This window comes from Nelumbo nucifera, chromosome 2, assembly GCF_055504915.1.
Source record: "Nelumbo nucifera cultivar China Antique chromosome 2, China Antique-T2T, whole genome shotgun sequence".
Classification (NCBI taxonomy): domain Eukaryota; kingdom Viridiplantae; phylum Streptophyta; class Magnoliopsida; order Proteales; family Nelumbonaceae; genus Nelumbo; species Nelumbo nucifera.
The window spans coordinates 38491074-38503370 of record NC_142650.1 but is presented as its reverse complement, the minus strand read 5'-3'; the positions used below and the strand labels follow the sequence as shown (position 1 = coordinate 38503370).

The 12297-nt window shown below is 39.7% G+C and overlaps 1 protein-coding gene across 1 annotated transcript in view; it reads left to right on the top strand.

Annotated features, from left to right (window-relative positions):
- Positions 1-12297, top strand: part of APC4 (Transducin/WD40 repeat-like superfamily protein) — a 97907-nt gene that overhangs the window by 14862 nt on the left and 70748 nt on the right. The window contains exon 6 of the mRNA XM_010261521.2: positions 11853-11933. Within this exon, the coding sequence (XP_010259823.1) occupies positions 11853-11933 (81 nt within the window). The remainder of the gene's footprint in view (positions 1-11852; positions 11934-12297) is intronic.

The window sequence follows — 12297 nt, the reverse complement described above, 5'->3', positions numbered from 1 at the left end:
GTCCTAGGATTGTGCATGAACTGACTAAGGACACCGACTACAAAAACAATATCAGGCCTGGTCATAGACAAATACAAAAGTCTCCCTACGAGTCTCTAAAACTTCTTCACATCTTTCAAAAACTCTCCCTGACTGTCTCCCAGATGATGATTAGATTCAATTGGTGAGTCAATTGGTTTTATCCCCAACTTGCCTGTATCTTCTAGTAGATCTAGTACATATTTCCGTTGGGAAATAAAGATGCCTTTGTGAGAGCGGGCAACTTCAATTCCAAGGAAATAACGTAAGGGGCCTAGATCTTTCACCTCAAATTGAGTGGCTAAGAATTTTTTTAGTCTCCGTATTTCAGCTTCCCAATCTCCTGTGATCACTATGTCATCCACATACACAATAAGAGCTGCAATTTTCCCTTCACCTCTTTTCACAAATAGAGTGTGATATGACTGGCATTGTTTGAACCCCATCTGTTGAATTGCTAAATGGAACTTACTAAACCAAGCCCGAGGTGATTGTTTCAGCCCATACAAATATTTTTTTAACCTGCACACCTTTTGTTCACTGCCTTTGGCACAGAATCCTGGAGGTTGGGTCATGTACACTTCCTCTTCCAAGTCACCATTCAAGAAAGCATTTTTGATGTCCAATTGGTGAAGTTCCCAGTCAAGATTTGCTGCCAATGAAAGAAGGATCCTGATAAAGTTCATCTTGGCTACTGGAGCAAAAGTCTCTGCATAGTCCACTCCATATACCTGTGTAAAGCCTCTTGCTACCAGTCTAGCCTTGTACCTTTCAACAGTTCCATCAGCCTTGTGTTTCACTGTGAACACCCACTTGCAACCCACTGGTTCCTTCCCTTCAGGAAGGTCCACCAACTCCCAAGTGTGCCATTTTTGTGTAAAGCATCAATTTCTTCCTGCATTGCATCTGTCCATTCAGGTTTAGACAAAGCTTCTGCCACATTCTTAGGAATGGGGACACTGTCCACAAAAGAGAGGAATGCACGGAATGAATGTGAAACATAATCATAGGACACAAAATTAGAGATAGGATGATTAGTGTTACAAGACCCAACACCCTTTCTCTTAGCAATAGGAATATCAAGATCATTGATGACAGGTGAATCAACATTTAAAGGAATAGACATATCAATAGGAGCAAGTGTACCTGGCTGATGAGACGGATCTGTCTTTGGTGAATCCGATGATGTTGGTTGCATGGTGTCAGGTTCCACGGCTCTTGAACTCTGTTGGCTTTTATGGTGACGATGAAAAATCCGGAATGAAGGAGGATCGGGTAAAGGAGGTAGTTGAGTTTGAGTCGCCTGTTTTTCCTCAACCCTACTCTCCCCCTGAGGAGAAACTGAGAAAAATGGTTGAGTCTCAAAGAAAGATACATCAATGGAGACATAGTACTTGCGAGAGGTAGGATCATAGCAGCGATACCCCTTTCTAGATAAAGGGTAACCAAGAAAAACACAGGGAATAGCCCGAGGATCAAGCTTACCTTGAGTAGGGGACAGGTTATGGACAAAGCAACGACACCCAAAAACACGCATCAGAATGGTGGACAACGGAGCTGTAGGAAACAAAAGCTGATGTGGGGCCTTATACTTTAGTAACTGAGAGGGCATGCAGTTGATGATGTATGTAGCACACAAGACTGCATCCATCCAAAAACGTTTTGGCACATTCATATGAATTAATAAGCCACAAGCTACTTCGAGAAGGTGACGGTTCTTTCGTTCAACAACACCATTTTGTTGTGGTGTCCTGGCACAAGAGCTTCGCTGAAGTGACCCACTCGAAGCAAAAAACTCCGTGAGATCACTATGGAAGTATTCCTTCGCATTGTCCGACTGGAAGATATGGATTTTCGTTTGGAACTGAGTGAACACCATGCGTTGAAAGTCTTTCACAATTTTTGGCACTTCATCTCGAGATTGCATACGGTAAACCCAGGTGTATCTAGAATAATCATCAATCCAGGTAATGAAGTACTTATATCCAGCCTCAGTGGGTAGAGTAACATGGCTCCAAACATCAGAATAAACAATATGAAATGGAAATTCAGATCTTTTATTTCGTAAAGGTAAAGAACTTCTACAATGTTTACTCAATTGACATGTCTGACACTGTAACTGACTCACTGACAAGGACTCAAACAACTTTGGAAACATAACTTTTAATGACTCAAAAGAAAGATGACCTAGACGAGTATGCCATAAATAGGCTTGACTCTCACTTGACAAACTCATGGACTCTGTAGCCACAAGACCAACATTATTCTCCAACACATAGAGACCATCCACCATGCTTTCTCTACCAATCGTCTTCCCCGAGGCCAACTCCTGAAACACACATGAAGACGGAAAAAAAGTGACTGAACAGTTCAAGGAGTGAGTTAGACTATTAATGGACAGCAAATTAATAGGTAATTTCAGAACATGCAGTACATTAGGAAGGGTAAGGCCAAGTGGGAGAGGTATGGTACCTCGGCCAGCTATGGTAGAAAAAGAACCATCAGCTAGTCTCACTTTATCTCTCCCAGAGAGAAGGTTATATGTCTGAAATAAATTTGACTTACCGGTCATGTGGTTTGAGGCTCCGGAGTCAATAACCCAAGGAGAATCAATGGTATGAGATGACACATGGAAGGCAGTGGCAGCATTACCTGATGTAGATGCAAAAGAGGTAGAGGGAGTAGGACCAGAATCTATCTGACGAAGAGTCCTACCATACAATTCCAAATGTTCACGAAAGGAGTTGATAATTTCTTCCTTGGGGTCAGAACTGGGATGCCTCTCCTGAGTTACCAAAGGACTAGTCTCTGTCGACGCCATATTAGTTGAGTTATACCTTTTTTGATTTTGCTGGCCTGATTTCTTGCCCTGATAAGGTGTTGACTTCTTACCCAAATCCTGTGCCCATTTAGGTTTTCCATGGATATCCCAACATGTATCTCTCGTGTGTCGTGTCTTCTGGCAGTGAGTGCACCAAAGTTTGCTCTTATCATTTGTTTTTTTTTTGAGTCACCTTTTTTAAAACCACCTCCGACATTTGTATCTGAATTTCCCCGGACAGGTACGGCAACTGACTCCCCTTCTACACCATTCATCACACTTCTTCTACTCTCTTCTGACTGCACCAAGGCATACACCTCCTGAACTGATGGCAAGCCTTTACTACCCAAGATCTGCACCCTGATGGACTCATACGAAGGATTCAGCCCTAGGAGGAAGGCAAAAACTCGTTGCTGAGATACAAGTGACTTATATGCCTTTGCATCTTTATCACACTTCCAATTCACATTCTGATAGTGATCAAGTTCTTTCCATATCGATGTCAAATCAGAATAGTACATCGAGAGACTCCTCTCCCCCTGCTTGCAAGTAGAGGATTCAGCTCGCAGTTGATATATCTTGGCATAGTGTCTCTGCTCTGAGTAGGTGGACTTCACTTGTTCCCATATCTCACAAGCAGTTTCAGCCCACATAAAAGTCTTCCTTACTTGTGGCAGCATGGAAACCAAGAGCCAAGACATCACCATACTATTCTCTTGGTTCCACCTATCATATTCAACACTTCCATACTTCGGTTCCTTCACTCTCCCATTGATGTATCCTATTTTCCCCCTAGCAGTGATGTAGAGTTTTATTCCCCTAGACCGCTCAAGGTAGTTCAGACCATCAAAGGGAATAACAGCCATGGGGAAACTCATATCCATTCCCCCACTTACTCCATTGTGGCTCCCTGAAATCTTTGAAGTAGCAGAATTCTCAGACGACATGGTCAAAACAGACAATCAGCCCAAACACTGGACTTAGGACCCCTCCTTACTCCACAAAAAAATGCTTCACTCAGTCCACACCCACACACTTGGGTTTGAAATCAGTCTGAGCACAAACAGTACCAATTTCAGGACAAAAAGGGCAATATTCGGCAGATTGCCCTTTACGGTTTAACAGTCCCAACCTACCAGCCTTCCAGAATGTCTAAGAACATTAATCAGCAGGAGAGATCCTTAACACTTATAATCAAGCCAAATAATTGAGATAACAGGTCATCCTTGACCTACAGTCACCTTAACACAGGAACAGGATCACACGATCCCAAAAAAAACAGAGATATAACGATCTGATAGCATTCAGCAGCCCAGATTCATTTGTTTTTTTCACTTGGTACGCGACCAAGGAGGGTAAGGAAGAGAAAAAAAGAAGGACTGTACTAGTTGTAGATCTGTTTTCCTCAGTCCAGATTCAGATCTCTGTTCTGCCCAGATTCAGCAAGTTGGAAGAGTGAAGTCTGTTCGATCTGTTCGATCAGTGAAGTTTGTTTGATCTGTTCTCTCAGTCAGTATTCCTGCTCTGATACCATCTTGATAGTGTGGCCGGCCAGAAATAAGAGGAAGAGAAGAGAAGAGAAGAAGAAGAGAGAAGGGAGAAGAGAAGAAGAAGAGAGAAGGGAGAAGAGAAGAGAAGGGATTGGCAATGTAACAGTACTGGCGGTGCCAGCTTTTATTATAATATATATAGGGCGGCAGAAATAACAAGGGAAAAGACCTTTGTGCCCCCGCTACAAGTGAGTACAATAACAAACATAACAGAAGTAAAAAAATAGAAATAAAAAACGATTTAACTAGCCAAACAGACCCTAACACCGACAACTAAATTATTTCAACAAAGTGCATTTAGGTACTTCTTCATCATTTTTAATCTTGATATTTGGGATCTAAGATCTCCAAAAGAAATATTTTCTTGTTGGCCTATTCTTGAAAAGGAATAGGAACAAAAAATTGCATGGAACTATGTTCCTTTTGCTATTTGTTCGGAAATATTGAAGGAGAGAAACAGAAGAATCTTTGAAGACTATTTGAAGCATTGGGATCAAATTGTTTTGTCCAGTGGAAAGAGAATTTTGGAATTGATTTTAATTTTACCTGAATTTGAGGGGGTGTCAAAGGAATCTCTTGAGAATGGTCTTTGGTCATTATTAGAGTTGGAATCTTTGGAATGATTTCGTATATTCATGTCTTTGATATTCTGTTTTTATCTTATGTTTTTGTTGTTAGTGACCTCTCATCAGCTCCTGGATGTACTTTTATCAATCAATGAATTTTCTTTTTTTTTGTTTATTATAAAAAAATTATGAAGTTTTTAATTTCAAATTCTTTTCCTACATAATGAAATGGGTATGACTTGCTTGACTCTATTTGTACACTATTCTCTTCATAGTACCATTGGACTTTTTAAACCAAGTTCTAGGAGGCTGCTTTAACCAATAAAAGGTCTTTTTCAATTTAGAAACTGTTGAGTGGGCCGACTTGTGTTTAGTTTATTTCCTTTTAAATTAAGATGTTGTTGGGCCTTAGGCCCATTAGTTTTTATTTTTTAAAGAGCTGTAATTACTTAGGTTGAGTTTCCGCCCTACTAAGGGCATCTTTGTAATATCTCATACTTAAGTTAATTTTAAATAGAATGAGGGGCTGGCGGCTAGGGTTAAGTAAATCTATCCTAGTCGACCTTCTTCTCTTTTCTTCCCTTTCCTCTATCTCTTGCTGAAATCCCCAACTTTCTACTCTTCCTTCACAAGAAGCTTGGCAGAAATCAGCACATAAGGTTTTCTACTTGGTATCAGAGCAGGTTGAAGGCTCTTGAAGAGATTCGTTCCTGCAGCCCTAGATCGGCCGATTGCATGGAGATTTAAGAGGCTGATCGAAGCTTTCAGGCGAGCTCTGTTTTTGGATTTTCTTGGTGGATCTGTATGCCCTGTACCTGGTCTAGGGTTTCTCATCAGAATCAGGAAAAACTGGAAAAAGGGGAAGAGTCCTAATTTTGTTGGACTCTTCAATTTTGACCTAGGTAGTGGCGCCCTATTTTTTTAGGGTTCCTCTGGGTTTTTTGTAAGGGGCGATTCAAGTTCCATGTGGTTTGGAGGCCTCTAGAGAGGGCGGTTGCTTCTTCTCTCTCTTCTCTTCATTCCACCGAAAAGGAATCTTTCGTGGGAAGAAAGTCCAGGACACCAAAGGAGTGTCGTTGGTTCCAGAAGGCCAGCCAATGTGGATTTAATAAGAGTTGTCCTACCTCTCAAGGAGATGTAGTTTCTCTTCCATCCCGCTAATTTCCTTTCAAATTTCAATGGCCACCCACTTGAATTACACCCTAACACCCTAGCACCCTAGCCCAAATTTCAGTCTCAGATTGACTCATATCGACTCCAGCAACTAAACTCTTGCTAAGGTTTACCTTTAAATTTGTCACTCTCTCAAAAAGGTTCACCAACAATATTAGATTCCTTGCATCATGCTCTTCCCCATTTTCACAAAAGTGCAATGAGTACAATCATCAACAAAAGTCACGAAATAGTGATTACTAAATATGGAGGTAGTAGGTATAGGTTCCTAAAGATTAGAAGGAACTATATCAAGGGGAATAAAACTTCTATTACCGAACGGATATGATGTTCGATAGTGTATAGAAAATTTACAAACTTCACATTGATATTTTATAGCACCAACATCAAATAATTTAAGAAATAACTGTTTATATATGGAAAAGACACATGACCAAAAGGCCAAATAGTTTTCATTCTCACTAGTAATAGTACCAAACCCTATGGACTAATGAAATGATGGTGATGTGGATCTAGAATAAAGAATATAAAGGCCACCAGATTTACAACCACTCCCAATCACTCTCTTCAAACTCAAATCCTGCAAAGCACAAGAATAAGGAAAATGTGGCACTTAAGGCGTGGCAGTTGTCCACGGGATCCTACGATTACTTAAGACAAAAGCTTGATTCACAGTGGCACGAATACGGAATACTTGAGTGGGCATATGCTGAAGAAGAGTTGTTGCTTGGAGGAGTAGGAACTGTAGTAGTAGATTCTAAGTGGTTGATGATGGGTCATACTTCTCTTACTCTGCTTTGGGCTGTAGCTATTCCCCCATAGACTTCTTATCACTGGATCCTTTCTCAAACTTAGAAGTGGCTACATTAGTATTGCTACCTTTCCTACCCCTGTTCTTCTTACCAATATTATTGTTATTGAATCTAGGAGGTAAAAGCTCTAGATGTGGCTTCCAACAGGTGTTCTTCGTGTGCTTGGGCTTCTTATAGTATTCACTCACATCTTTCTTTTTAGTGGTACACATTGGCTTCATTCCGGTAGATTAGTGATCAGCTTGGGCTTTTGCAATCTAGACCTATCTCCTACTCTCCTCACTACTGACCATAGCATAAGCTTGAGATAGGGTCACTTTTAGTTACTTGCCATAGGTGCATTCTCTGCAAAGTTGACGTGGAGACTGGATATTGCCTTTTAGTTACTTGCCATTTTGCTAGAACAATTTGGGAATGGGTCTTCTCCCTTTTGGGTGTAGCTGGAATCCCCCATTGAAAGTGCAAAATTTATTTTCTTCCTCTTTTTTCAGGTAGCATTTGAAAAGTGGTAGGATCATGTGGAGATGCTTAAGGGCTACTGTGTGTTGGTCTTTGTGGGAAGAAAGAAACTCAAGAATCTTCTCAGAAAGGGAGAGGAGTGTTGAAAATGTAATAGAACTAACCCACTTAAGGGCGACACAATGGTTAAAGTCTTCAGCTTTATTCACTGATTTCACTCTAGATGACTTGTTGAGAAAGGGGGAAGAGATTGCTAGCTCTGCCCAGGTTTGGGGGTGTTTTTAGGGATGAGAATGGGGTTGTTTCTGCTTTGTTCTCAGGCCCAATTGGGGTGGGTGACTCTCTCAGAGATGAGATCTATGCAGTTATAGGAGTCCAGAAAGCTAGGGAGATGAATATCAGAAAATTCATAATTGAAGGGGACTCAGAGGAGGTGGTAGGGTGGCTGAATAAACACAACAGTGGCCTATGGAATTACAGCAATGTGAGGAGAAAATTTAAGTGGCTGGTGTGAGAAATGGAAGTTAAGATTAGTTGGGTTAAAAACCTATAAAAAAAAAAAACAGATTAGTTGGGTTAAAAGATCAACTAATTCTTTTGCTGATGGATTAGCTAAAGAAGGGGTGGAGAGGGAATCAATGTTTTGCGCTCAGATGTAATTTTATTGTTTCTCTCTTTTTCTTTTTCTTTTCTTTTCTTGGGGGCTTATATTGTAATTGGAAGATAAGAGAGTTTGTCTTCCTCTTTGTAATTATTCTTATGCTGAATTAATGAATTTGTTATTGATAAAAAAAAGAGAACCCCTTTTGGTTATATAAAGCTGAACTTTGATGGCAGTAGTAGAGGGAACACTGGGCAATCTGGCATTGGGGGAGTATTCAGGGATGAGAATGGGATTGTTTCATTCATGTTCTCAGGCCCAATTGGTATAGGTGATTCCCTTAGGTCTGAGATTCTTTCGGTATTGGAAGGAGTCTGAAGGGCAAAAGAATTGAATATAAGGATGCTTGTAGTTGAGGGTGACTTGGAGGTGGTAGTAGGGTGGCTGAAAGAAGATAAGATTGGGTAGTGGAGCTACAACAATGAAAAGAAAAATTTGAAGTGGTTGGCTGAGGATATGGAAGTAAAGTACAATTGGGTGAAGAGGTAAACTATTTGAAGTGGTTGGCCAAGCAAGGGGTGATTCGGGAATCTATGTTATGGATTTGCTTGTATCTGTTTTAATTTTTTGGGGGCTCTTTGCTTTGCTCGGGGAGTTAAGATAGTTTACCTCCCACCCTCTTTGTAATTAATATTTATATCTGTTTAATGAAAGCTTTTTGTTATTGATAAAAAAAAGATAGGGTCACTTCATCCTTTTCTAGAATGTTTTGTCTAACAATATCATATTCGGGGTTGTGTCCAGTAAGGAACTTAAAGACATGATTCCTCTTCAATAACTTCCTTTGAGTCTTAGCATCGTTTGGGCAACCCTCACAACAATCTCCATCAGATCAATTTCCTTCCAAAGGGATTTCAGCATTAAGAAGTATGTGGTTAAGGGCTTCTCCCCCTATCTTTAGATTATTTACATCATTCTTTAATTTGTTGGCTCTAACAACATTCAATTTTTTGGGAATAGGTCTTTGTAACACCATTCCACTTCTCTTTTTTAGTATCCATCCACAAGTAGTGTTGATTGATGTGAGGTTGGATGGAATATACTAGAATATACTTTTTTTATTGGAAATGGTAACTTCATTAATGCAACTAAAGTATAACTTTCCAGAGTTAAGTACAACTGTCAACCCCTAAACAAGTGTTGAGCCCCTAGTAATCTTTCTTACAAAACTGCCCAGAACATTCTCTCCCTCAGATACCCTTGTTTAGCCAACGTGTCAGCTAAACCATTATCTGATCTCCTTGTCCATTTGAAGCATACACCGATCTCCTTTGTTGTGTTAAGGATTTCCCTTATGGGCTGTCTATAAATCCAGACTCCCAATTACCTCAATCAACAATTTAGAGTCTCCCTTTATCACATTTTGGTGTAACCCCAACTGTTTGGCATATCTTACACTTTGAAGTAAGGCCATCACCTCTGCTCTCAGTGAGTCCCCCACTCCTATTGGTCTTGAGAACATAGCCACAATTCTGCCATTTTCATCTTTGAATACTCCTCCTTTACCTAAAGGGCTTGGGTTACCTCTAGAATTCCCGTCAAAGATCAGTATCACTCTTTGTTGTGTTGGTGGGAACCACAATTCCTGCAAAGTAAGTTTTATGGAAGTAGTAGATGCCACCACTTCCCAATTCCCATAAATGTCTTCCACTCCTTTAAAGATCCTACTGTTCCTTTCTTCCCAAATTGACCATAAGATAGTTGCTCTTGTGGCTTTCCACATTAATCTTCCACGTCTCTTCGGTTGCTTGAAAAAGCTTGGGTCAAAAAGGTTTGCCACATCCACGGGAGGTGTCCATCTGCAACCATATATAGATGAGAACCAGGCCCAAATAAAGCACACAAATGGACAAGAAATTAATAGGTGCGTGGTCGTCTCACCAGAGCCTAAATTTGGCCCTTTTCTTTGCAACATATCTAAAGTATTGATTTTTTGGAGAACTACCTCCCAATAAAAAGCCCGATTTTTTGGTACATTATTTGTCTCCCAAGCACAAAAGCCCCTTGATTTGGAGAAATCATCAGGGGAAGTACATATTTTATTCTTAGGGTTAAAACCTTGGAAATGATTCTGTACATGCTTCCTATCAGACTTATGTGCCTAAAGTCCTTCAACTGGATTGCATCCACCTTCTTTGGTATCAAAGCGATGAAAGTTGCATTTGCGTCTTAGTTAAATTTGCCCCTCTCATAGAACTCATAAAAAACCTCCATCAAGTCACCCCCAATTATCTCCTAACAATCTTGATAGAAAGCCATCGTAAAACCATCAGGTCCTTGGGCTTTAAATCTCTCCATCGAGAAGACTGCATTTTTCACTTCCTAAACCTCAAATTTCTTTTCCAAGGAATCCAATGACTCTTTGTTTCCAACCCTCCAATCTAGGCCCTCTAAATCTTCTCTTGAACTCCTTAGGACCTCATAGAGTGTTTTGAAATGATTCATAAAGGCTTGGACTATGTTCTCATCTCTTGTCAATACTTGCCCATTCCATTCCAATTTCAACATTGAGTTTTTCCTCTTTCTCCCATTTGCCAACATATGGAAAAAACTGGTATTGCCATCTCCTTCCCTGAGCCATTGACATCTAGATTTTTGTCTCCAAGTAACCTCCTCTCCTCTTTGAATGTCTTCCAAATCTTTTTCAACCCCCATGTCTCTTTCCTCTCTTTTGAACTCAAACTTCTCTTAGCTTCCTCACCATCCAGCTCCTCTATTCTATTGAGAATTTCCTGTTTTCTTTCTTTAATTTTTCCAAAAATCTCTTTATTCGGCACCTTAATTCTTGCTTTCAGCATATACTAGAATATACTAATCAGCCTAGACAACTATGTAGTTTCCTGCATCCAACTTTCATAGGCAGGATTATCCTCCTTGGGTTGCTTCTTACTCTACTGATGTGTCCCCATTTCCCTCTACTGTGCGCATGGATCTTAATTGACTGGGATCATGCTAGATAATTGGTTCCATTTAACTTCATTGTGGTTACTGCTCCTAACAGAGTCTCCATTGACCCTCCTTGGCTAAACCCAGAGTTTGTAGGTTGGTTTGTCTCCCCTCTAGTTTCCTCTATAGATTAAACGTAAACAAACAAAAATAACAATAGGGTACTACTAATCAAGAATCACTGCCCTAAAGCTAAAACTACTCTTCCATCATCCAAAACTCAGGTTTCACAGAACCCGACAACTCAGGAGGAAGAGTGAAGTCTAGCCGCTCTTACCTGGAACTCCAGAATCCTTCCCAACCTAGATTGATCTCAATATTTATCTAGAAACTTCTCATCTAGCCCCAAGTGCCAGCTTCAACTTGTCTCTAGATCCCTTAATTCAATTCTCTAGTTAGCTAGGTTTTTTGTGAAACTCTCCAAGAACCTGTCTTGGGCCTCCAACAAAGACTGTATTCTTCTCCAAAAACCTCCCCCAACTAGGCTGTATAAGCTGTTAATCAATCAGCCAATCAATTCTCCATGCACACTGTGTATGGCCTAAAAGAGAAATCAAAAGAAGGTATGGACTTGCTTTGGTACCAGTTTCATTTTGAATTTCTACAAAATATGCTTGTGGATTTTATTCCACTTTTGAATCTCCTACTTATGTTACATTATATATGCATTTTTAACTTGTTTGTCAGTATTACTATAAACAATATATGTCCATATAGTTATCCTGTCAATTTATTTCGATATTGTTAACAATGATTTTTTTGTGAACAGTTTGTTAAGTTTGACAAGTTATTGTAATTGCTTCATTTTATGCTGATTCTGTTGTGTATACGAGGGTCATGCACCAGAATATACATGAGTTCTCCATACTTTCTCCGCTTTTGGACAAAAAAGCTTCTTGTCAATTTCTCAATGCTTCTATATACAAGGTTTGTCTTGGTACTCCATATTCAACCTTTTAGAGCTTACATATTCTCTTTTTCATATATAAATTACAATTTATAAGTATTGCTAATCTACCTTTACTCTTTTCAGTCAGTATTGTTTCTTATATTCTAGTTTATTTATCTGGGTAAATTTCTGTACAGAAGCATCTCTTTCATTTTTGTATCATGAATCTTCATTTATTAGAAAATGGGCACCATTGGTAATCTATGTGTAGCTCCTAACAATGATAAAGTAAAGGTTTAAATTGTTTGGTTATGTTCAAACAAAACCCATTTTAACAGTATCATTGAATAAAGAAAGAAAAAAATCACTGAGGGGTCTAGTAGGAACAAAAGTCTTGGTCAA